General features: G+C 39.4%; 1 protein-coding gene across 3 annotated transcripts in view; it reads left to right on the forward strand.

Annotated features, from left to right (window-relative positions):
- ST7 (suppression of tumorigenicity 7) overlaps positions 1-25,769 on the forward strand; it is a 143,754-nt gene that overhangs the window by 53,455 nt on the left and 64,530 nt on the right. For 2 of the 3 annotated variants that reach the window (XM_008932473.3, XM_018080577.2), the window contains exon 2: positions 25,601-25,683. In XM_008932473.3, the coding sequence (XP_008930721.2) occupies positions 25,601-25,683 (83 nt within the window). Of the gene's footprint in view, positions 1-2,126; positions 2,157-25,600; positions 25,684-25,769 lie in introns of those variants that run through there. The other variant, XM_018080578.1, reaches the window with a different exon arrangement.

Here is a 25,769-nt window from a genome sequence, read left to right on the forward strand (position 1 = left end):
TTATTGTTATCTATGACATGGCCTTCAGTTATTTGGCTTGGAGCAGTCTATCATATTTTTGTCTTGAACCTGTCACTTATTTATTTGTTGCTCATGACTGACTCCCAGTACTGCATGTGATTTGGCTGATCGGGCTCAATCTGATGCACAGTGCATCTCAAAAACCAGAGTTACTCATTTTTTCTGCTACAAACACATCTGGCTGATCTTCGGGCTCCATTCTATGGCCACTCTGGTTCATACATTTATAGTTCATGACATTTTCTAGGAAATTGGTGAGTTATTTTGTTAAGCACCTAATTTTGAGAGGAGACTTTTCATCAAGTCCTGTTAGGTAGTTAGGTTTTCTGCTAAGTGGGATTTTCTGGTCTTCAAGTAGACTGACAATAGCCATCTTTAATGGGTAAGGAAGAGACTCTGGTTCTTCAGCTATAGCTTTACAGCTGGAAGTGCTTTCACCGCAGTACATCCCTGCACAGCACAATGCTGCTTCCAATTTCAGTCACTAATTCCATCTGCTTTGAACAAGATTTAAAAGTTGCTTAGCAGCAAGTGCCTGTGGTGAGTGGAAGGTAGCTGCTGTGCTTGCAGAGCAGCAGTTGCTTAAAGCAATGGCAGAATTTTATATAATTATTTATGCTCCTATTTTTGTATTCTCTGCTTATGTTTGTGGCAGTTACTGGATAAAAGAATACGAGCACATGTATGTGCTCATATTTAATGTTCTGAACATTTTACATATGCATACAGTGTTTATTTTGTATAGCTTGTGTGTAATAATGAAGCTTTTACATTGCATCCTCCTTCAGGAAAAGGTTTGTTCACAATTGTGTGCTTGGGGGTTTGTGTTGTCAGTTTTAGTGCTGGGGTATAAAGAGAGGAACTGAGTCAAGACTGTGAGACATAGTACATTTGGAACTGAAAACAGCAACTTTAAATGCAGTAATTTCCCAAGCAAAGACACTTTACCCATATTCCAGTAAAATTTTAGTGCTGATCAGCCAGTGGATGTTTCCATTGCTGAATTCTACTGTGATTCTTAGTATCATTTCAGATTGCAGGAAAACAGTGATTTTATCATTAATTTGATGCTATTTTTTGAAGTAAAACAGTGAATTACAAGTAGAGTCAGTTTCAAAATTGGCTGATTGTTTTAAATCATTAGTTTTTATGAATTCTTTTTCATTCTGTAATATTTTATCTGGGCATTAATGTAGTATCAGTCTAGGTTGAAGTACTACTTGTACACTTAGTTTATAGTTTTTCAAGACACCTTAAATGTTATTCTATCACCATTAAGCAGGATCCTGGAAAACACTGATGTCTGATAGCTCAGTCAGGGTAAAAGAGGTATCTTCTGAATAAAGATGGTCAGGTGCTTCCTGAAAAGCCACTAATGAGATAAGCCACTAATGAGATAAGCACTCAGATAATGGCATCTTCTCCTGTGGGCTGGTAGTGCTGAGGTTGACCAACTAGATTTACCCTTGAAATAATGTTACAGGTGTCAGTGGCCCAAGCTGGGGTCATTCTGTCCCACTTTTGTGTGTGATCGATAGGCTTGTTTCGTTTCTGCACTATCCTTCCCCAGCAGCAAGATGCCCTGGGACAGAGACTGGATTACCTGGAGTCTTGAAGTGTTATCCTTTAGCATCTTCTGCCATTTGCCCAAATCACATCTTTCTTCAAGCTTGAACACTGTTTACAAGATGATTCTCTTGGGTGAACGTCCTCCATATGTGCTTGTATTCAAAAGGAATGTTACATTTTTAGTCTTTGTGAGTGATGTAAGGTGTGCTTCCAGATGTACATGCTGTATGTATTTGTACTTTTATACAGGTGCTTTTTGGTAGTAATACTAATCCGTTTTCATTGCTGGGTGATGCAGCTGTAGCATGAAGAACATGAAGGGGTCATTTAGGGCTCAGATCAGTTGCCTAAATGAGCCAACTAGAGCCATTTCAGATGTCCTGGAACGTATTTCACCTGGCTGCCAGCTCTTGGTCCCTGGGGGCATTCTGTGTGTGCTTTGTGTCAGTCTATCAGCTACCCTGTTCATCTCAAACAGCTCTGGATGCACATGCTTAGACAACCAAATCAAACTCTTTTAGTCACCAAGGGTTGTCATTTATGAATCCTAAACAGATCCAGTCATGGTAAGTAATGTGGGAATCTCAGATTCCAGAGTAACTGCAGGTTTTTTGGGGGCTTTTTTTGTGTTTTGTTTTGAACAGTAGAGAGTGAAAGTCACAGTGATGATGACAAACTTGGACTCCGTCAAGGCACGCGTGTCAACTGTTCCCATGATTAACACCGGTTGCTCAGCAGCACAGGCTCGGGGCTCAGGGAACATGCTGTACTCAAGTTATCTGGCCTAGAAATGCCCTCCACTTGCCATTTGCAAGCAGGGACAGACAGAAGACAAACATTTCTTCCCCTAAATATGGAGCTTGTTACAGCTTAGTTGCTTGGCAATCCACTTGACTGTAAAATAAGCAGACTATTAAGCAATGCTACCGGTTTCCTTCCTTCTATGGCTTCGCGGGATATTCTGTGATCTTTGTGCCATTACAGCCTTTGCAACCCTCTGTTTAACTGCAGATACACACTGCTGCCACGGGTCTGGCTGCGGGGAGAGAAGGTCATTGCATTTTCAGGTGTTTCTCCGGTTGGTTTTTTTTTATATATGACGATACATTTCTATTCCCACCACTTCCCTCTATCCTTAATTTAAGCTTATTGTCAACAGGAGTTGCTGCTGTCTAGAATTACTCTTGGCACTGGGAGAAGGGGAGACACTGAATGCAGCAACTCCCTTTGTCTTCCCTGTAAATTTTCTAAGTAATTTATTAATATAATGACACTTCTAGATTCCTTCATCATTTATTTCCCTTGATCCAAAATAAATTCTTCTTTCTCAACCCTGTATTGACTAAACAGTAATTCTGACTCCTCCCTTTGTAGGGAAAAGTTGAACTATCTGCTGCCAGGAAAAAACAAGAGTTTTCATATCAGATTATATTTATATAGCATAAATTTAAATATGTCTTTTTAATATATGTTCAATTATATTAATTTATATTTAATTTGTATTTATTTATGTGACTGTCTTGTGACTGAAGTAGTGTCAACCATATGCAAAACCTTGATAAGTCCTTTAAAGATGCAAGTGTATTTTTGATCCCAAGTGGATAGCTGTTCTTGCTGTGATTAAAGTAATAATGGTAATGATGAATAATTATTAATAGATGGCACTATTCATAATTCTGAATTATACTAATCAAATACAAATAACAGATTCCAAACTGTGAGCAGGATTTGCCTCAGGGCCATTGGAAGAAAGCCCTTCTGATAATCTGGGTTTATGTTTGCAGAAGTTACTTTAGGTTCTGGCATACTTTATTTTGATATACCCTTTTCCTTCTGTTCAGTATAGTAAGTGATGAGAGCATAAGGGTTTAACCAATAGCTATAAGGAAAAGGAATAGAATAGAAAGGACAATATAGCTAACTAGAGGATAAAGAGTGAGAATCTCATTCACAGTAGATTCTTGTGTATTTGAAATTTAGAGTTAAAAAATTGCTTTAATCTTATTTTCATATGTCATTTGACTTTCCCAGACAATGAGCCCTGAAATGTGATTGCAGTTATTGCAGGAAGTATTAAATGAAAGAACATTTAAATACGGGAATTAGTAGAACTGCAGTTAGCTAATGACTGTAGTACACTTGGTAAGCAAGATATGCAAATTTGAGTGGGGCAACGTCTTGAATCTTTCTTCTAATATTGGAGGAAAAACCCAATTCATCATTCTTGGTCCTTAGCCTGCTGATGAGTATGCACAGGAACCCAGACCATTTGTGGGCTGATGTTCTGGTCCAGCAGTGTGTGGGAGCAGGCTGCTGTGGTTGCACTTTGGGATAGAAAGCTGAAGAGTCTTGAAGGATGGGTCGGTGGGGTTCTGAACAGCAAAGGACCCTTTGAGGTGTTAAGCCACTTCTGTGAAACCAGCAGTAAGACAGACACTGATTAACTCCATGAAATAAATTCACATGCGCGCGCACATATTTTTATAGGATGTATTGCATACATTAAATTCAAATTAATGTTAATTTCTACTTGCTTCAGTGTATTGCTCTTTAATACCAGAAACAGATTTACTTTCCAAAAAGAGGGAAAATGCAGGCATGCTCACTGTCTACACATATAAAATGCACAGAGGTAGTCCTACATTAAATGGAATTACAATATCCCTTTTCAAAGAAAAATTACTTTCATGAAATCTGTCAGATGCCAATCATACAACCATGCTTTGATGCCTTTAAAGTGATAGATAATTATTTTTCCAGAGGGGAAAAGCATATACAGAACACAAAATTTAATTATGCCTGAGAAGACTGGAAGTTTTTAACATTTCAATACAAGTGTGACATTTTGGATATTGGATGATTTTGGATACAGGCCTAATTAGATTTAGCTGCAGTTTATAGCATTCAACATACAGAAGTATATTTAGCTCCAAAAACCTGAAGATAGGAATGTAAAAATTGAGGCACAGACTTAGTCAGGAGTTTGTCACTTAATAAACAGAACTAAGTTTTTCCTGTGAAGGGCACGTCTATATTTTGCAGTGGAGAGAGCTTCAAGTGAGCTAGTGGGGTAATAGCAAAGCAATATTGTTCTTCAGTACTGTACTCAAGCCAATTAGTCTGTCAAGCTCTTTGATATGGTTTTGCAGCTGTATTGGATGACAATGAGCATCTTAACGTTGCATTGTCCTACTGTACCACATGGGGTTCCGAAGCAGTGAGCAGTCATTCAGGGCTCTCTGCAACACACCTTTCTGTAGCATTCCCCATAGCTGAGGGAATGGTCTGAAGTTGTGTTAAGGGAGGTTTAGGTTGGATATTAGGAAAGGGGTCTTCACCCAGAGGGTGGTTGGGCACTGGAACAGGCTCCCCTGGGAAGTAGTCACAGCACCAAGCCTGACAGAGTTCAGGAAGTGTTTGCGTTTTGACAATGCTCTCAGGCACATAATGTGACTCTCTTGGGGCTGTCCTGTGCAGGCCCAGAAGTTGGACTTTGGTGATCCTTGTGAGTCCCTTCCAACTCAGGAAATTCTGTGATTCTGTAACTGTGCAGGGTCCCTGGGCTCATTTCGAACCAGCTGCCCTTAGCTAGCTGCAGATGTTGAGTTGAAGAGCATGAACTTTTCACCCATGAGGATAAGGAGGGGAGTTAAGCACCTCTCCTGTCACTAAAGCATTACTGCAGACAGTCAATATGAAGAGTGCTTTGTCCTCACTAGGTTCAGGAGGCAGATGACAAAAATGGAAGGCAAAGTGAAAATGACCATCAAAGCTATAAATAAAAACCCAAACCAACCCCCAAACCACACCCAAAGAAAGAAAGAAGGGAGCCATAACTGCCCCATTTTGTCCTTGTCATTCTCTCCACTGAGGCATGCCATCCTACATTCACACATTACTTGTATGATAAAAATCTACATAAAAATTGCATAACAATTCTATATGAAAAGAAAGAGTGCCCAAAAGGGAGCAGAAGAATGGTCTTCTCATGATGGCTTGGGAGGACTTCATTTAAAAAAAGAGCTCTTGTATCTCAGTAAGGTTCTTTGGAAAAATCCCTGCAGTGACTGGCTTGTTCCCAGCATCTGCAGCATGAGAGATATCCAGAAAAGGCAGCAACAGAGAGAGCAGTAGTCAATCAAGCATATTATTATTCTTTAACAACTATTTCATTAGTAAAGATTCTTGTGAAGCAGAGTATATTAACACCAAATGAAATGAACTGAACAGATGTACAAAATAATAAAATCAGCTCTGAAATAGATGGGGTTTGTCTATCAAGCCTATCTTTCTGGGTGCTCTAAAATCATTTTTACCTGGAAATGGGGCCTGGATGATGCTTTCTTCTGTTTAATATATATGATTGTTAATCATAACAGATGTGCAAGGGGAAAGGTATCATCCAAGAACTGTGCATTCTGCTGCAACCACTTAATGATGCAGTGTATAACTTACTGCTATTATGGTGACAGCCTTCAGAAGGCAAAATTAGAGACATGGCTTTTCTCTTTTGGAATTGTTAACCCTACCAGGAAAATGGTAGAGGTATCAGGTTGCTAGGGGAGACCCTGTTCCAGCTAACACCAGTTGCAAAACTTCCCCTGGCTTCAAGGTGGGTAGATGATTTCCCCTGTGATTCCTGTCTGAGATCAAACACTGACTCAGTGTTTAGTAGTGCTTCTCTCTATATATATTTTCCTTTCATAAATGTGAATTTAATACACCCTGTTTAACGATGCAGTTTGAGATACACAATGGAAAGGACATTGAGGTGTTAAGCAAAATTTATTAGAAGGGTTAAATCTCCTTGGACCAGTTGTTACAGTTGGAAAAAACTGACTGTTTCCAACCTGCAAGCCTTTCTGAAGCAGAAGTTGTTTCGCTTACTCTGGCTCCTTTTTCCTCTGAATTATGAAGGCTTTCTTTTGGACATTCAGTTTTGGTATCTTCCATTTTGTCGCTGCAGAGCTTTTATGATTGTGATGGCCTGAAGATAGAAATGAGACTGAGGAAGAGATTACAGTCACTTCACTAATACTTCACATGTCATTCCACCCATTCAGATATTGAAATCTGCTTAGATTTTCCTTGATTTGTCCTTTTTATTTGGGCAAAATAACATACCAAAATTGAAATATGATGGCAAATTGCAAAAGGTTGTAAACGTGCTTAGCATGAGCGAAGACTCAAGATTTTGGTTGGCAAGAGCTGTTGAGATCTATTAATTTCTTTGTATAGCTTCTTTTAGTCCTGTCTCACGATAGAAAAGCACCAGTCCATGTACTGCAGATCTAGGTGACATACCCTGCATGCTGTTTTTTCATCAATATTTCATGCTGTATAGTGATGTGACCAAAAAACCAAAACCACCACACCAGCAACTGGAGTGCTCTGACATTTCCTGGAGTCCCAGATTTCCCTGCAATGTGCACATGCGACTTCATTAATAAAGCCCCTTTTATTAGATATCCAGAAGTTATTCTTCTATTGGTTTTCTATAAGAAAGCACCATTATTATGCTGCAGTCTAGCAACTGTGCTTAATCCCACTTTAGAAAGTAGCTTCAGACCAGACTAGAGATCTAAAAATAGAACATCAGGATCATGGAATCACAGAATCAACTATATTGGAAAAGACCTCTGAGATCATAGAGTCCAACATTTGTCTAACACCACCTTGTCTACTAGACCATAGCACTAAGTGCCATGTCCTTTCCTAAACACCTTTCTTAAATGTTTCTTAAACACTTTTCTTAAACACCATCCAGTCCTTTCTTAAACACCTCCAGGGTCGGGTCAGTGAGTCCTCTACCTCCCACTCCAATGGTGCTGCCCACTCCAATGCCCAGCCACTCTCTGTAAGGAACTTCTTCCTAATGTCCAACCTAAACCTCCCCTGGCACAGCTTAAGACTGTCCTCTTGTCCTACTGCTGGTTGCCTGGGAGAAGAGATTGACGCCCACCTGGCTACAGCCTCCTTTCAGGGAGTTGTAGAGAGTGATGAGGTCTCCCCTGAGCCTCCTCTTCTCCAGGCTAAACAACTCCAACTCCCTCAGCTGCTTCTCCTAGGACTTGTGTTCTGTCCCTTCACCAGCCTCATTGCCCTTCTTTGGACGTGCTCCAGCATCTCAATATCCTTCCTAAACTGAGGGGCCCCAAACTGGACACAGTACTCAAGGTGTGGCCTAACCAGTGCTGAGTACAGGGATGAACATAAAGAAAGGAGAACCAGAGCTCTGGGGTGCACCTCTCTGTCCCTTTAGCTCTGATCGTGTCTATTTGAAAATTGGCATAACATTAGGCTATATTTCCAGGATTAGAAAGAGTTTTAATTTCTGTTTGTTGGGTGCTTTGAACATTGTGACAAAAGATGCAAGTGCAAAAGATGGTGTTTATTAGCATTTTATAAAATCCTCATCAAAATTATTGCTATTTTTATTTGTTACAGACTTCACAGTAATTTATAATTTGAAAACAATATCTGTGTCAAAATAGATAATACAAGTCTAGTTTGTTGGAAGATTTTTTAAAATTTCTTGTTGTATGAAAGTCCAAAATAGAGAAAGCATCTTGCTGAAATCTTTCGTACAGATGTTAAAGACAAACAGATTGGGGGAAAAAAAGATAGTTTATCTTCTGCATTTAATATGAGAAGTTCTCAACACAGTCTCTTCCTGTTCACTGGGAAGAAAAAAGTGCCTGTTAAGGACTTACTTTAGGCTAACTATGTCATTTTACCTTGAAACAAGACAGTAAATTATCCAGTCTTTTGTGGTTCAGAAAAAGAAATATGAAAATGCTGCCCAAGGTTATGAATCTAAAAACCATTGAGCGACTACACTCAATGACTTGTGTGTAGTCCTGGATGCAGAGCTGTCCTGAAGGTTTTGCTGCTGGAACAAACAGCTTTAGAGCAGTTGCTGAACTAAATCAAACAACCAAAATCTCATTAAACCTCTCAGCTTAAATGGTTATGGGTAAATTCTTGGTGCTATGCACAAAAGTTTAGCTGCTGAGCTGCAAGTACCGTTAATCAGAGATGGAAAGCTAGATCCCTGGGCTAAAAATTTGCTCCTTAAAGTCCATCTTAAGCATAGGTTTTTTGAGAAACTACCTGGAGAGTCTGTGGCTTGGCAACACATGAAAGTGAGAAGTGGAGAAAGGGGAAGGAGAGCTGGAGGAAGAAATAAAAAATACAAGAAATTAATTTTGGCTTTTCTAATTTGTGTTTTAACAGGTATTCTTTTGGCATTAGGTGGGTTATAGTAAATCCTACTGTTTCACTCTTTAATCGTGAGTCAGAAATGAAGTTACATAAGGTGCAGTGCGTGTGATTGATGACGTGAGCTCTCGCCGTGCTGTGGGTTTGCCCTGAGCTGTGAATACCTGCTACCTGCAGCTGCACCTCCGGCCCGGCAGCCCCCCCGCACGAAAGGTGCTGTGCCCAGGGCAAGATACTGTGCGGCACGTGATAAAGAAGCAGAGTTAGACCTTGAGCCCTTTGGCACTGAACTGTTTTTTACCTCTTTCTCACTGCTTTCAAAAGGAAGAAGGAGCGCTGTGGCTGTCTGATTCCCTGGTAGTGCACTGGAGGAGCTGAGTCTGTTGGAATGGGGCGGGAAATGGCAGTACCTGTAAGAATTTAAAACACATTTGGAAAATCTGGGAAGAGTAAGCAAAAATAAGGCATGTAGATTTTCAAATATGTGAAGGAAAGTGAAGATAAACAGGAGGCAAACTCAGATTTCAACATCCATGGGATTTAGGGGCCAGGGAGTTAGTAATCCATTGCTGTGAGGCAGGGCTGGATGCCCTTACACTGCTCCTCCTGCTAGCTGTGCTAAAGGACTCTTGCTAAAGGACTTTGTCCAGGAAGGGCCCACATTGTCCCTAACCTGGATTTGGCAGGTAGCATATGGCAACTTTTTCAATTACTGATTTCAGCTTTTTGGGGCTCCCCTTCAAAGCAGGGTTCAGTTGTACAGAGGCAGCACTGCCCCAAAGTGAAAGGGGGCAGCTGCTGCTGCCTCCCCATGTTATCCTCAGGAACCAGCACCCCTCCACCAGTCCCTGTGCCTTCATCCCACCATGTGATAGAGAAATCGATCACAGGCTTTATTCTTGCAATAAATCCTTGGCAGTGACGGTTTCCTTTTCTTTAACAGGGTTATTTTCCTTCAAGGTTAAAGAAAACTTTTTATTCTTCTTTAAATAAAAAAAGCAGCTGTATTTTCTGATCATTCCTTCTTGTCCTTCAAATCTTTGTTTGTTTTGTTTGTTGATGTTCATTCATCAACCACTTTCTTGTAATCTATTCCATGCCTTTTCAGCTGAACTACAGGGAAATCTAATTTCAGGGAAAGCTTTGCAAAATGATTTACTGAGGGGAAAAAATTCTTCTAAAAAATTATAGTGGGAACTTTGACTAGAGTTTTTGCCCATCAGCATTCATTATGCATTTGGTCCATCATTGTTTACCATACAATGTATAAGTGGCAACTACTGATGAACTCTTCCAAAATGGGTGTTGTTATCGATTCCTGGCAGAAAAGACATAAACAGAAGTTTTGCACTCTGGTTCCTTCTCCTTTTGAGACCATTCCCAATGCATGCAGATGAGATAGGATAGGTTAGGATAGGGTAGGATAGGACAGGAGGATAAATCTACTCTGCTTTTTTCAAATGGCATTGCAAATTGAAACTAAATTGAGCTAAATGACAGAATGAAAAATTTACAAGTCAAAGAGGAAGGAACTGCAATGGAGACCAGCAAGTGGATGCACATCACAGAAATGAAGGCAAGAAGAGATTTTTAAAACTATTGCAGCACGGAAGGAAGTAAAAATGGCTTTGTGAGCTGGACACTGGTGTGCTTGGGAAATCCGCTTACAAACTGTAGGTATGACCTGAAGAAATGGAGGAACAAATAATTCAGTCCTTTCAACCCATGTAGCCACCTCAGCTAATCTGATGTATGGACAGCACTTTGGTTCCACTGATGCTGGCCTCAAGCAAAAGATTATACTGGGCTCATCTGGTAGCAGAAGCTGTATGGTTTCCCTGTCAACTCTGTGCAGGGCTCCTGGTGATTTCCAAGAAAGGGAATATAACTGTGGTGAAAAAATTTCTGTCTTCTCAGAGCAAAACAGAGAAAGCAGTAGTGGTCTACACAGAAAGAAAATTATACGTTTCATGACTGTCAGTAGAGAATCCAGACATGTTTCATTTTTTTTTCTCAATTTTGCTTCCTTTTTTTCTGTTTATTCTGTTTATTTTTTTCTGTTTATTAGTTAGGATTTGACAGAAATTGCATGATTCTTTATAAAATAAGTGTGTGAAACTGCAGGATAAAAAAATCTGTTTTCCCTTTGCAGCCCAGCCAAAGACAAGATGTGCTGCTTGGTACCAATGTTTTCTGCATGCAGGGAGGTTCTCCAGCCCTTGAGAACATCCTTGGCCACTTCAGTGAAGAGGCCTCTCTGTAACTATTCCTCGGGGCTTGTTTTCAAACACCCAGGCAGCATGCTGTAACTCAGGAGGGTTCGCTTGAATTATTCCTTTGAATTTCGGTGCTACATGTTTACTTGTATTTTTGACTCAGTGATGCTCAGGTTGCCTAATTTGCCAGCATTTCCCAAAACTTCAGTATGGAAAAAACGTCAGTGGCATTTTGTGGCACTTCAGTTCTCCTGATATATATTGATAGTCAGCATTTGCTCACAGCCAGAGAGCATTGGTGGCAGTGCAACTGGCAGATGGGGCAAAGACAGCTTTGGTTTTCTGAACAATGTCCTCTTGCCTTTTTTTTTTGCTTTACCTCATAGGAGCAATCAAGCATAGGATTGAAAATGTTTCCTTGTTTTTGAAAACAAGGAAGTAAGAGTAAAAATACTGCAAGTTGTCTGCCCAGCTCTAGTTTGAGACTCAGTAAACTCTGAGGGGTTTACCTGTTTGGCAGTATTAATTTAACTAGGGAAAACTGACAGTATTAAATTAAATTGGGAAAACTCCTACAGGAAAAAAACCCCAGCTTTAGGGAAAAGATAATGATTCTGTGCCATTTAGTTAATTATCCAAATTATGAGTGTACTTCATGAGCAATGAACCTGGAGTAATTTCCTCAGGAGTCTCACTTCTCACCAAAAGGAAACCACCATTTTGGAGAAGTCTAAAAGCCTATTATAACATTTCTATTTCAAGATGTGCATTTTTCCCACAAAGCCATGTTCATAACTCCCGTGTAAAAAAAATCCTGGATTTATTTATTTGATCTAAAAATTAAATGTCCTCAGGACAAAGACCTTGTTAATGGGAGAAAAATATCAGCTTTGAAAAACATTAAAGTTGGGGTTTTTTTGTTATACTTCACTGAGAAAATTATGAATGCTTCTGGAAAATGGTTAATTTAATATTTCTTTATTGATGGACTCATGCAGAAGTAAACAAATCTTGCCCCACTGCATATCAGACAAATACATTTTTTTAAGACAGCTACATGATGGTAACATCTCTTTATACCATCTCCCAGACCTGCTGGTATTTCCTACGCTTGACTTCTGCTACCAGCATCAGCTGTGGGCTTGACTTTGCTGTCAAGCTCTTGCACATATTTGGGCATTGTGCTGTTTCCTTCAGGCAGCAATGCCTTAACAAGCCCAGGTGGTTTTCCTTAACTCCTCTAACTGATGTTTCCTCTTTTCAAAGTTTGAGATCCTCCTGCTCAGTGGCAGCTCTTCACCACGTGAAGGATTAATATGAGAGAGCGCTATTGAAGGGAGCCATTCCGTAGTAGTGCCAGTGTTGCTGGAGCTCAGAGAAACCTCCATCGGGGAGCTGTTTTTCTTTCTAAAAAGTAAAAAAAGAGCGAGATGGTAGCCAAATACAGGGAAACCCAAACCTAACACAGTAGGTTATTTTTGGTCTTCACATTTTCTGCTAAATATCAGTTTTTTTAGTCTGCAAAGCTGTATTTGTTACTTGTTCTAATTACCTTTACCTACCCTCTCACACTCTCTTTCATTTTCCAACCCCTTTATATATATTGAGAATACTCAAGTCCGCTTCACAGACCACTGTGGTGTAGACTATCACTCTGTCCTTGGACAGACTGGATCTAGATCAGGTCTGCTGGAAAGTGCTAAATGAAACACCTTCCTTTGGATACAATCAGCTATCTTCTGTAGTGCCTTCTTGGTTCTGAGGGTGACACTACCAGAAAGAATCCTTGGAGAAGTCCAGAGCAATTCACTTTGCCAGGCTTCAGGAAGGTGCTACATGTAAGTGAAGAGTCCAGCAGGAGGGCCAGAAATTAGTTCAAAGATCTCTACTGCTTCTGTGCACAAAAGGTTACTTAGCTCTCTTCGCAAAGCACAAGCAGGGAGCCCAAGCCCCAGAGCACTGCATTGAAAAAACTCGGAGACAAGCCAGCCATGAAGCTGGGAGCAGAAGCCAAGCTCTATTGCAAATTCTGTGTTGCTCTGGTATTATATATCCCTAAGTGTGCCTCTCTAATGGGCACTTCTAGCCAGAAAGTCAGCTGCCCTTCTCTCGGTGGTATTTCGTGCTTTGAATAATGAGCAATAAGGGTTTTGTTGGTCATTTAAGTGCTACAATTTCAAGTGCTTAAACACACTTAGCAGGTTCCGAATCTCTCTGTGTCTGAGCCAAGTGGCATTTTGAAAAGCATTAAGTTAAGTAGCTCCTACAATAATTTTGCGTTCCCTCTTTGAGCTTTCTGTACTAGAGCTCACTTCAGTTGTATCGCTATATTGATTTTGGTATTCTGCCACTCTCAAAGTTTTCTTCTGGATTTTTCTGTTGAAGCAGTTGCTCCTTCAGATGTGTGTTCAGAGGGGAATTGGCTCCACTTGCCGCACACTTGGAGGTCACTTTCCTCTCACTCTTTGTCAAGGGCCAGACAGGAAGCTGGTTCCTGGCCACAGGTGTAGGGACAACTGGGAGTAGATGTGAGGTCCCCCAGCTGTTGAATCTTTTTGCTGGCATTCTGCTTCCTGGAAAAATTCCATAAAGTTTTGGTACTGCAACAAGAGAAAACATGGCAAGTTTTAGCTTCAAAGACAGTTTTTCCAGGGTGATCTGAGTAGGTCAAACTAAAGAGCAGAAGAAAAAATCCCAATGCAGTGATTATCCTGCATTAACCACCAGTATCTAAGGATTAGCACAGCCATAGTCACCAGTCCTAGATACACTAATGAGAACAGAAGAGGAACAAGCAGATGCAAGAAAACCACAGCATTTTGATGGGCTGTTTTTTGGAGCATGGCCTTCTCTTGGTCACCGGGTGCAGTGGTGAAGTAGCATTCTGTTGTGTTTAGAACTGAGTAGAGGCAACAATCACTGCATGGGCTCAAGTCTTATCAGCCCCAGGGAAGGGGAAGGTGAACTGCTGAGGTTCGTCTCACCTCAGTGACTCACTGTATGCCTGTGAGCAGACTTGAAAAACCACTTTCTAATTGCAGACATCTCTTTTGAGCCATCTTGGCCTGATTTTTTAGGAACTTGACTTCTCGGCACTCATGTTAGTATCAAAGGAGAGAATTGCAGAGAGGATCTTAAGCCATTACCTGTCTGTTTTGAGACCCAGATCTGCATGATGCAGTGGAAGAGAAGGACGGAGTTGCTGACTGGCCATGCTTCTGGCATGCCCTCCCTTTAGCTCAGCATCTTTCTTGCAAGCCATTGTGCAAAAAACAGTGCAAGACCCAAGACATATCCTGTTAATCACAAAGAGAAATACTTTGGGGAGTTTTTTTAAAGTTTCTTTCACGGTATCTAGAATCCAGCTATAGTTTGATATGGTATGACATGCACAGTATTTCCCTTATTTACTAAAATGTGTGGGTACACTCTTTAGCTCTTTTATGTCCACCTGGAGAATTCAGACAGGTAAATAAGCATTTACTTTCACAGGTTCCCAGCTGGATCTAAACATGGTAGCTTGCAAACACAGCTTTGAATTTTCCAGTTACAGCCAATAAAGTATATGAGTGGGGCAACAACAGGAATGAGAACACAGGTTACACTAAGTCCTGTGCAGGTGTTACTTCTCATGTGAGCTTTGCATCTATCAAGGGTGCTACGTTTGGCTAATTTAGTCCTGCATTTTTCACTTCTCCCTCTATGCTGTTTGGCTTTAGAGGAAAAGAAAACTGACAATAGCCAGTGGCTAACACAGAGTGCTGGGGTTAATGTATTTGGTGTTTCTGGACAGCCCGACTGCTGCAGCAGGTAAAATGACAATTCACCAAGTCCTGTCTGCAAGTCCTGCCCCACTCCTCCTATGGTCTCTCCTACCTGTGTGAGGAGAACCATCACTGAAAAGATTCAGTAATTTAACCAGGAAAAAGGAAAATTAAATAAGTAACTATTGGACAGAATGCTCTTTAAGTTATTTTCAGCCAAGTCAGCCACAGTTGATGTTTGAAATTAAAACCATCAAATATTCAGTAAAAAAAATAGTGGGTGTCTTGCAATGCCTTTTCTTGTGGGATTGCATCAAAGGCTAAACCAAATAACATCATTATTGTTAATGGTAATGAGGTAGACTAAGTGGTGTAATTAGTCTTCTCATGAAACAAAGCAAACTTTAAAACCATGGACAGTCTGGTTTTGTCCAGCAGACACATAGGACTTCTGGAGGAAATCCCCCTGGAGAGAGACTCACTACTTGTGGAGGACAGGAGGACCACCCTAACCACAAGGTGATCATGTTTTACAAGGCTAACTTCATGCAATAAGTTTACAAGCCTGTGTGAGAGGGGTGCTCCCTCAGCCTCTGCTACGTCATTTGCTGTGAGTTTGGTTGGAAATTCTTTCTCTGAAGCTCAGACTACTGAAAATCTTTATTATACAAAATTCTCCCCTGAAGTTTGCCTCCTCATCAGTTAGGTCCGGAATGCAGATTGCAGTTCTGTCTGCAGTTACTGCAGAGCCTTTTCCATTTTACTAAGTTTTGGGTATCCCAAGAGGCTAGTAGACAGTGGAAATTATACAACACTTGTCAAACCTGTTCCTGTGCTTTCTTAGAAATACCCCAAAATGGAGGCAAAGAGATAAAAATTTTCTACTTGCCTTGTCTTCTTTTTCATTTGGTACAATTACTGTGTGAGTCACTCAGTGTTAAGAATACTTTGAAGGGGAAAGTTGATTATTAGATACATAGCAATAATGAATCACACTTGATGGAAAAATAATTTTCTCCTTTTTGTGCCACATTACCCAGACCATCAGTTATTGAGGGGAAAAAAAAATCCCTGCCTCATACAGAAATTTATCATAGGTAGAAATTTCTCATGGGAGAAAAATGGCACAAACACCCTATTGATTTTGTAAGTAGGAAGCACAGATGAGTTTTCAAGGGCAGGATAATGATATCAGCTATTTAGATCTCCAGGGAATTTTCATGAGTTTGCTGGCTCTAATTATGAAAGTGTTTTCCAGTCACCTCTATTCCAAAAAGCATCTTGCAATTTTTTGTATGCAAAGAGATCAGCATCTTAAGAAACTCTCAAAATAGATGTACTATATAGAGTCAGGCTATCAAGGTTAGGACAGAAATGTCTGGAATAGAATATTTCTCTAGAAAAAAATAAGTTTTAATCAATATGCAAATTTCAACCATATATTCTGATTTTTTTTTCATTGCTGAGACAATTTTTTTGGACGCACAGTTGATGGTGCTCCTCGTCTTTGTGTGTCTGGGAATGCAACACACAAGCAAGGATGGAAAGTGTAGCACTGCTCATATGTGTAGGTTTAGCGCTGGTATCAAATCCTGCCTGGAACAAAAAGAGGCACATAAAGGAGGCTGCAGGGCAGCCGAAGGTGCTTTGTTCATGTGTCTTTTTTTGTCTTAGCATGGGAAGAGTTCCTCTGAGAGAGGTTCCTGGATAATGGGAACCCATGGGATATTTTTTCTTTTGTGGAATGCCCGTAGTTGCTGGTGAAAACTCTTTGCATGATTTGTCTCTCTAGAGTAGATTAGCCTTTGTTATCTGTGGCATTGGAATTAATCACTGTGGCAGACTTTTAGTTTAGGGTATTCTTTGGACAGCTAATGAACCAACATCAAAAAGATTTAATGGAGCAGTTACCTCCCTGAATGTTGCAGGAAAGAAGAGGGAAATACATACCCTTTTTATTGAGAGAGCTATACTGATTTGGTACTTGGAACAAAAGCCTTTAATTTCCTTAAGTTACTACAGATAATGAGGTTTAGTAATTGGCTTTTGTTTTAATACAGCTTTGAAAGGCTAAACCACATAAACCTGTGTAATACCTTGGAATAATCGACAGTTAAAGTAACAGGTAGGTTTGACTTCGCAAACAGTGCCTGTCCAAACTGGATAAAGATCCATCAGTTCAGTTACATGAATGATTAGTTGATGATAAGAGTAATTTTAAAATAGGAATTTCTTTGAACACTTTGGGGTGCAGAGTTGAAAATAAGGTGTTTTGTTGCAGTGTTTAGGTAGTTTTTTTCAATGAAATACACTACTGTTGATTTTCAGTAGAGCCCAATTGCTGTGGGCCTTAAATTGAAGACCTAGAAGTCTGATAAACTGTATAAGAGCTGTACTCCTTCTTTCTTACGTGTGTGTATCTAAGAGAAGGTAGAAGATGTCTGTGCATGGTAGTACTCTGCCTGAGAGACCATAATGCGTCCTCATTTGGCTGTTGGATCGCATCAGGATTTCCTTTGCTTTTGTGTTAGAGAAACGGGTCATACACACACATGCTGGTAGTGTGTGTGATTAAAGGAAAACACAAGCTAACCATGAAGATTCCAGTATCTGGACTGGTTCTGCCTACAAAGACATCTAGTGTTTCAGAGTGAAGGAAATTCCCCATCACAAATCTGAGAGCACTTCCCCATGCCGTGCAACACTGAGATAAAAATTAAGGACTCATATGATTCCTGAAACTTTAAAATCTGCAGGGGAGACATGTATAATAACAGTGTTTCGAATCACTTTGCAAGAGACCTGATTTTAGAAGAATTGAGGTTGAAACTATTGCAAGACAATTTGACTGACAACCAAGCAACAACATGATTTTACACATCCACATCTCTAAAAATCCAAGTATTAATATTGCTCATCCTTCATACCTCGTTCTTATTTGACCCAGTCCCTCCTTTCCATTAATATTAATTATTATTAATACCATCAGTCTGCTTTTAGCATTAGAAATGCTGTGATGGTCATAAAGAAATGCACTGTAGTTCAGTCCCTGATAACTAAGGGCTGTAAGGGCCCAGGAAGTGCTTTTTCCCTTTTTTCTTCAAGTGGAAATGCTGTGGGATTTTTGTTGTTTTGGGAGGTTTTTGGTGGGGGGAGAGGAGGGTTTAAACAGGCTTTTTGCTGCCAACATACTAGCAAATCTTGGTGTTCCTGCAGGGTGCTCTGCAATTAACAGGAGCTGTGTAATTAACTCATGTCACCACTGCATTATGAAAGCAAGCGCAAATGCCCTGTCCCTTGGAAGGGGCAACTATGTGACAGCAAATTTGCATTATAATAGCTGCTTGCATTGGGGAAATTTCATCTTTTTTTGCCCATACTTTTACGCTCCCCAAATCCACAAGGTACGGAGTTCATAATCTCAGACAAATGGAATAGCAAAATACTGTGCTTGAATCTAGCTATACTAAGTTGGTATTTTTAGTATTTAAATTTTTAGTATTTAAATTCCCGAGACAGAATGTTTTTCTTGGGGTGGATATAATGCATCCTCTGCCTGTACGTCCAGCCTGTCAGTTCCTGAGGCACAGTGTAGCAGTTAACCTTAGCAGGACATTCTGGGAAAATACAGCTGGGAACGGCAGTCTTTAGTAGCATCTTTTGTTAAGGGCTTCAGTTTGTGAGAGAAGGCTTTGGGATGTGTATTTGATACTAAGGAATAGCTTGGGAACAGTATCTCTTCCTAAATGACCAAAGCTGTTAGTGTTGGCAGTCTCATTTCTCCCAGTGAAAAGGTATTTCTGAAATGCAAACCATCTTTTGCTGAAGTAAAAATAGCCATTATTTACATTCATGCTACATATGTCATTTCTTGTGTCTTTTTTACTTTTGCTGCTCTTGTCTCTATCTTCTTTCTACATATGTTAAATTTTATTGCCATTGCATTTTTTAATTTTCTTTTAACTCATCTCTGTATTTTAGTAGTCTGTCTCTAGGCTGTTTTTCTTTTCTTTTTACTCCTCCAAGTCACAATAGGGTCTTAAGTGTTTGTTTCTTACAGATCTGGTTTCCTTGATGCACCTTTATGCCCTTCTGCCCTCATCTCTGTGATGGTTCTTGTCTCTTATCAGTTACGTTTCCCTGTATACTGTTCTCAGCAATCTAAAGATCTAACAGGCTGAATGGTTCATGCACTCTGAAGGACACAGTATAGTCCTCTAAATTCCAAAAGCCCCAGAACCTTCACAGACTATTTCCTGCTAGGACTGAGCAGAGTTTTGATGGATCCAATAACGTTTGGATATCATAACATGAATATAGACTTGGTGTTGAAAAGCAGGCCAGCACAGATCATTGTGCCACTTTGGCCTTCAGCTATTTAGTGCATTGGCATACTGGGGAGAATGATTAAATTGAATTTGTTTGCAATCCTCAGGCAGGATTGTTTGGGAAAAGATGGACTGAATTTGGTAAGATTTGTTTCCATTTCCTCTGCTGGAACACTGTGGGACTCTGGGTCACAAAGTGGAGAGAATGTTATCACTGTCATCTTCAAACTTCTTTATTTTTCAGTTATTAGTAAGTGAACTTAAAAGTTTTTGACATGGAACTGGTACTGTATTTACTACCTTGAGTTCTTTCTTCTCTTTAGGCTGTGCTTTGTGGCTGAAAGCCTCTCCCATCATACCCAGTTTTTCTTCAGATCAGACTATCCCTACTCACTCTCCCGTTTTATTGTGTTATTGTATTGAAAGAGAAAACCTGCATTTAAGATGTGGCAACATGGAAGAGAGAGTGTGGTGGTTTTCAGTCCAGACAGTTTTATTTTACTAATTAAAAATATTTATAAAGGCAGAACTTTGATTATGTGCAACTGTGTAGTTAATCAGAATTAATTAATATCTGAAGTAACAGGTAGGTTCTGGCACATCACCTGTTCTCTCACCTGGGCTCGGATCCAGCAGTCACTGAGAGCAACAGGCTGCTGGCCATTAGGGCAGGCTCCAGGTATCTGAATGTGACCCTCATTCAGCCTCATGCCTTTAGGACAGGACTAGTAGTTGAAGAGAGTGAGTGAGCATCTGGATTTCCTTGTGCACAGCACAAGACAGCAGCTCTTTCTGCCTGAATGGCCATGTGCTTGTTAACGAGTGAGAAATTTTTTCAAGTTTTCAAACAGATCTAGACAAAAGGCCTTACAGAAAGAAGCTGCACAGCATCTGCAACAAGTGAAATAGAAAATCTCTCTGCAGCTATTTTGAATGCTTACTTCTTCTTTGGGAATTTCTTTAAGAAGTTTGAAGAAGTTAAAAAAATCTTGGTAGCTTCCCTGGGAAAACGTGGTAATTGGTAAACTTTATTTTGTTTTTGTGAGCAATACTCTATGCTAGCTTTAAATGTAGTAGGGTTTGTATTTATATTGAGCTGGAGACCATTATAGTATATAATGCATAATTCAGCCTGACCCTAGTCTGTTTTCCTAGTAGTGTATTGTTGACACTCTTATAAGGGAGGAGTTGAGAGTTTGGAAAGGTTATGTACAAACAGTTCTATTAAAGTCAAGAGTATGCAGTGCTTTTTACTCAGAGAGGGAAAGTCTTTACATTTATTAAAAGAAGTTTATTGAACTTTATTTTGCACTCTTTGCTGACACTTTGGTAGAAGAGTTCTTCATTGCTGCAACAACTTTGAACTGGGGAGCTTCATTAATCCAAGCTGAGGCTCCTGCAAAATAAGCCAATCATTGCCATATCTTCTGTACCATGTTTGAACAGCAGCTTGAATGGATGGTTGCAGTGAAAAGAAATTGAATTGCTGTGTCAAAGGTCTCCAACGAGAGGTTTCTTAGCTTGTTGCCTGTCTAAAGGATTTAGGGCTCTTGGCAGTGGTGCTAAAAGAATTTGCATCGTTCTGCATATCAAGCAAATACTATGGAGGGTGGAGGCAGAAAGTGCAGCGGAATTTCTTAGTGACACAAATATTATAGTCATGATAACTTAAGGACTGTGGAAATGCTTTAGAAAGGCTCTGTGACTGTAAGCTTTTTTAAGTTTTAATGGTAATTTGTTCTTATAAAAGTAACTACTGTACCCAGAAACCTTGTTTAACTTTGGAGTGCAGAGATATTGGCACAAAAAGAGCTGTGCCTTCATGTGTATTTCAGTTTATTTGAATTGTTCATGTTTGATCTTTAATTCTGGGTCTGCAATGCATATTTTTATTTATGTTTATAATTTAATTTATATATTATTTATTTATATATTTATATATATTTATTTATACAAAATGATTGATATATATATAATTTTGCCTGTATTTTGAGATAACATTCTGTTCAGGATACTTTTCCTCTTAGAAGTGCCATAAATTATCCAGTCCTGTTTTTGCTTGATCTGTTTGTGTATATGATTTATGTAACATTGCTGTTAAATTTTTATTTGCACCTCACTGTGCACTTATATTGCCTCACATTCAGAAGTAGGTAATGGGACTGTCATTTTTAGTAGACCTACACGTGGGAGTAGTAGGTAGTTTGCAGTGCTCCCTCCCCTAGTGACCTTGTAATGTAATTAACTGATACAGTAGAATGATGATTCTTTGAGCAGTTTAACCCAAGTATTTCCCTCCTATATGGTTCCTCACAAGCTTGAAATCTGTGTGCCTCAAGACCTTGAAGAAATTTATAAAGCAACTTAGTGTTTTATCACCTTGAGTGATACATTTTATGTGATTCGAGGATTTTGTTACTTGAAAAATACCTGGATTTTCCTCTTTCATTTATTCCCATGTTCAGAATGAATCACAAGTATTGGCAATGAATAACATACATAACAGGAATGAAATGGCATCAGCTTTCAAGAACACTTCAGTCACCTCTTTTGATTAGTCTCAGCTGGGAATATTAGATATGACTTGTGTGCTTTTTTAGTTTGTCTGCCACGTAAATTCGTCTTTTTGAGTATGCACAGTTAACAATGAAATAACAGTCCTTCTCTAGATATTATACAATAGGATGGAATGATTTACCAAGGTAACTTAGGCACTTTTGGAAATGTAAATAGTGCCTTATTCTGGATGACTCAAGTATGAGTAAAATGAAAGCAATAAAGAGAGGGGAAGAAAGAGAGGGGTGGGTATTTGGGAGGCTCTTATAAGTTGACATGCTTGGCTTGTTTAAACAGAATTTATAGGTCATGCTGGTTTTGTTTAAAAAATACAAAACAGGCTGTACTAACACACCTAAAATAGACCATTCAGTGTCAAAAGCCTGAACAAATAATTGAAATTTGACTGTAATTTCAAGCGAGTTGGCACTGTAGGAACATCAAGCAAGTTTCTTTCTCTAGATGCCCATTACTTGCCCTTTTTAAGTCCTACAAGTTACAGACGAGATGATATTGCAAGCTGCATAGCTGCACCATCTTACTGTTGTGGACAGAAATAATTAGGCATACACTGGCATGATATGCATTCAGAAGAAAGGATATACAGTACCACCTTTCGCTGGTGATTCTACTTGGCTTCTTTATTATGCAGTCATCTGCTGTTGTCTTCAGCTCTCTCAGAAATCTCTCTCTGCTCCTTAATCCTGCTGCTTCATGAAATGGAAATAAAGAAGAAAAATATTGCTATCCAAATTTAGGCAGATGGACAAGTAGCATTATCTAATGGCTCTAGTTTACTGCAACACACCGAAGGAACCCTGTTTCTACTACAGAATGGAGACATGGAATATGATACCAATTTATCCAGTGTCAAAATGCTGACTTGCTGACTGTAAAGAAATACTCTCTTTTGGATAATGATATATGACTCAAAAGTGTATTGATTTTTACTTTGGGGATTAATTAGTATGAGAACTAGACCTCGATGTAGTTTCCACTGAAACAATGATTGAATTCTCATTGACTTCAGAATAAAAGTAGTCTGACCACAGATGCTTAGTTTTACTGTTTTGGAGATATGTTTCTTATTAGAAAGTGTTTGCTTCTGTTAATAACATTTATGGAGACAAAGGGACTGGGAGGGTAGTTAATAATTGGCCGAAGGTAATATTTTTCATAATGAAATAGAAGATTCTTATATTTAATGAGTGGGAAAAAGAATGTCAAAAGTATTAGAGAGATACAGTCCAGATAAACAGCTCTGGTAGTTGAATGCACCTGTATCAAATCTACTGAGTTATTCCAGTTAGCTGGGAGTCTGGCTCATACAATCTAAAAGCATCCAGCATCATATCTATTCACCTTGCAAGTCCCTGTGACTAAGCTGCAAAAGTGAAGAATTGCAGCAGCCTATAGTAAAAAGGATAAAGGAGCACCAGTATGTGTGCAGGGAAAGAAGGAAGCAGTAACACTGGTGGAAATGGCAGATAAATAAAATCCAATCTCCATACACATCTGAGGGTTTGTCTATAAATCAATATACATTGCTTGTAAAAAAGAGGTGAAAAGCTAACAGCATTTCCTATGAGCCTCATTCATTCTACACCACTGATGAGCTCCATAGAGCTAATTTGTTGAGGGGGCTCTTCTAAATGGGGATGTAATTCCCACAGCGAAATTTTATGGATGGCAGTCAGTAATAATATTTAAAGCAAATAGATTATATCCTTGTTCAGTGGATATGCTCATGTAGAATCTTCACAGGTGACTTAGATGGCTCGCAACTTTGGAAATCAGATTACCTCCAGGGCAGTGGGAAAATTTTTCCAGTTTAATAGGAAGAATTCCAGTATTCCATAAGCTGTGAAGTTATGATAGGAGTGGAAGAGAAAGCTCCTCCGTAAAGTCTCCTGCTGCCTGGTTTTTCATGTTATTGTTGGCACCACAGCAGCACTGTGCTAAAAGGAGAGACATGGGCATCTATATCCCATCACAGCATATTCTCTCTCAGGAATATCCTGACCTAAGCAGAGGAAGTAATTTTACCGGCAGTCTGAAATTTCCCCAGTGACATAGTCTGAGTATGTCTCTGGCTTATGTTTGCATTCCAGAATGAGGAATGTTTCTTCTAAAGGACTCATGGTAGTTGGTAGAAGCCAAAGCTATTTCAGTCTCTCCATTCCTCTTCCTTCTTAGCAGGTGGTGGGGCTGGAGAAAGCAGGGACCAGTATTTCAAAGTCAGCTTGTATTAGACAAGGAAGGAATGAAGGAAGGAAGGGAGGGAGGAAGAGAGGGAGGGATGGGAAGGAAAAGGAAGGAAAAGGATTGAGCCAGTGTAGCTGTGTTGCACACAGCAACATTGAGGATGTTATGCTGATTTACACTAGCTAAGAATCTGACATCCAACTAATTTATGAAGGAAAATGTATGATATAATTAAAAGCTGCAGATTACTTTTCTATATCAGCTTGATGCTTAATGTCACTCCAGTGAAGTAGAAAAGGACAGTTCCATTTTAACACTTTATGGCTTTTTCAAGGAAAGAAACCATAGAAAATAAGGAAACAAAACCCAAACAAAGCAGCTGAATTGCAGGGCTTCAATCTCTTTTAGTGATGCATTTCTGGAAAATAATTTTCTGTTTTACTGGTCATGGAAAATTACTCATATGTTTGATGATTTGTATTCTGCTCTTGTCTTCTCATCATTTTTTGGTTCCATATTATTTAATTTCTGTAAGTGTCATTTCTGAATGGAACAGAATGAACTGTGGGTCTCCCACCTACATACTTAGGTCTTTTAGCAACATTTTTTAATGCCTGTTTGGTAGTCTGCTGCCAGCCTTTTAAATTTACCTACTGACAGTTGTCAGTTCCCTCTTCATTCCTGGATGCAGATACATATACAGATATAGATATATGTGTATACATTGTACGAGAAATACCCTGGCACTGGTTAAGGATGAGACCAGTAGGGTTTTTTTACAGAAGATATTCTCACCCTTCATGTAGTTCAATATGGAATATTTTCTTGTGGAAGATGGAAGTGATGGGAAGTGAGAGTTTTCTTTAAACATCTAGAATTTAGTGGAAGAACTCCAGTTCTCTATCTAGTAGCTTCAGTAGAGTGATCCAAAACCTAGAAAAACATTTTATTCTCTTAAGGCCATATGAATTTTCTGTGGGGGCTGAGCATGTGTATCTGTTGATTTTCTCACCAGCTTCCAAGACTGGATATGACTAGAAAAGCCCTTTGGGTTTCCAGAAGCCCATACAGATGAAATTGCCATTTCTTGCGGGTTATCTGACTTCGCTTCTGCCCTGCATTTCCGATAATCTGGACAGCTGTCATTAACACCCATTATTAACAGAAAGCCAGTTAGGTCATTGTCTAATATTCTATTCACTGTTGTCATACAACTTTACCAACTTTAGTGCAGTAGAATGAGTTAGGAAAATGCTATTATCTCCTACGTTATAAGTTAGGAACCAAGGTAATGAGAAGTAAAAAGTTTAAAAAAACTTCAAGATCTACAGGATGTTGAGACAATGTTGAATTCCAGACACTGAAAAGACCCCTAAGATTTCTAACTGCAATGGAATAGCAGAGGCATATAATAAAATGTCTTCCCATATATCATGGGGAATCCTAAACTCTGAGTCAGTGGGGCAGTGACTGGAATAGCGAAGTCCCAAACTTGTATGCAACTGTTTTCCAGTGCCTTGTGATTGACTCTGTTGTGAAAACAAAATCTCGCATGTGGCAGTCTAATGCTCTGCTCTATTGCATGTTAGGCAGATGGAACAGGATATTGTTTTATTGTCTTTTTTATCAGAGTTAAGGTAATAACTTACCTGAAGTTGCAAAGCATGTGGAGAACATTTCCTGCTCTTGTACTCATGGTTTCATCTCTTTTCTTTTTCAGTGAGTATGTTTTTGAACACTTTAACTCCCAAGTTCTACGTTGCCCTGACAGGCACATCCTCATTAATCTCGGGACTTATTTTGGTAAGTACTAGATGTATTAATATGACTTTACAGTTTGATTTAGATATCCAGAATGGTATTTTGGGCTTTATGCAAATTAATAGGTG

The sequence above is a fragment of the Manacus vitellinus genome, unplaced genomic scaffold (assembly GCF_001715985.3).
Source record: "Manacus vitellinus isolate BGI_N305 unplaced genomic scaffold, ASM171598v3 scaffold_5_pilon, whole genome shotgun sequence".
NCBI lineage: Eukaryota > Metazoa > Chordata > Aves > Passeriformes > Pipridae > Manacus > Manacus vitellinus.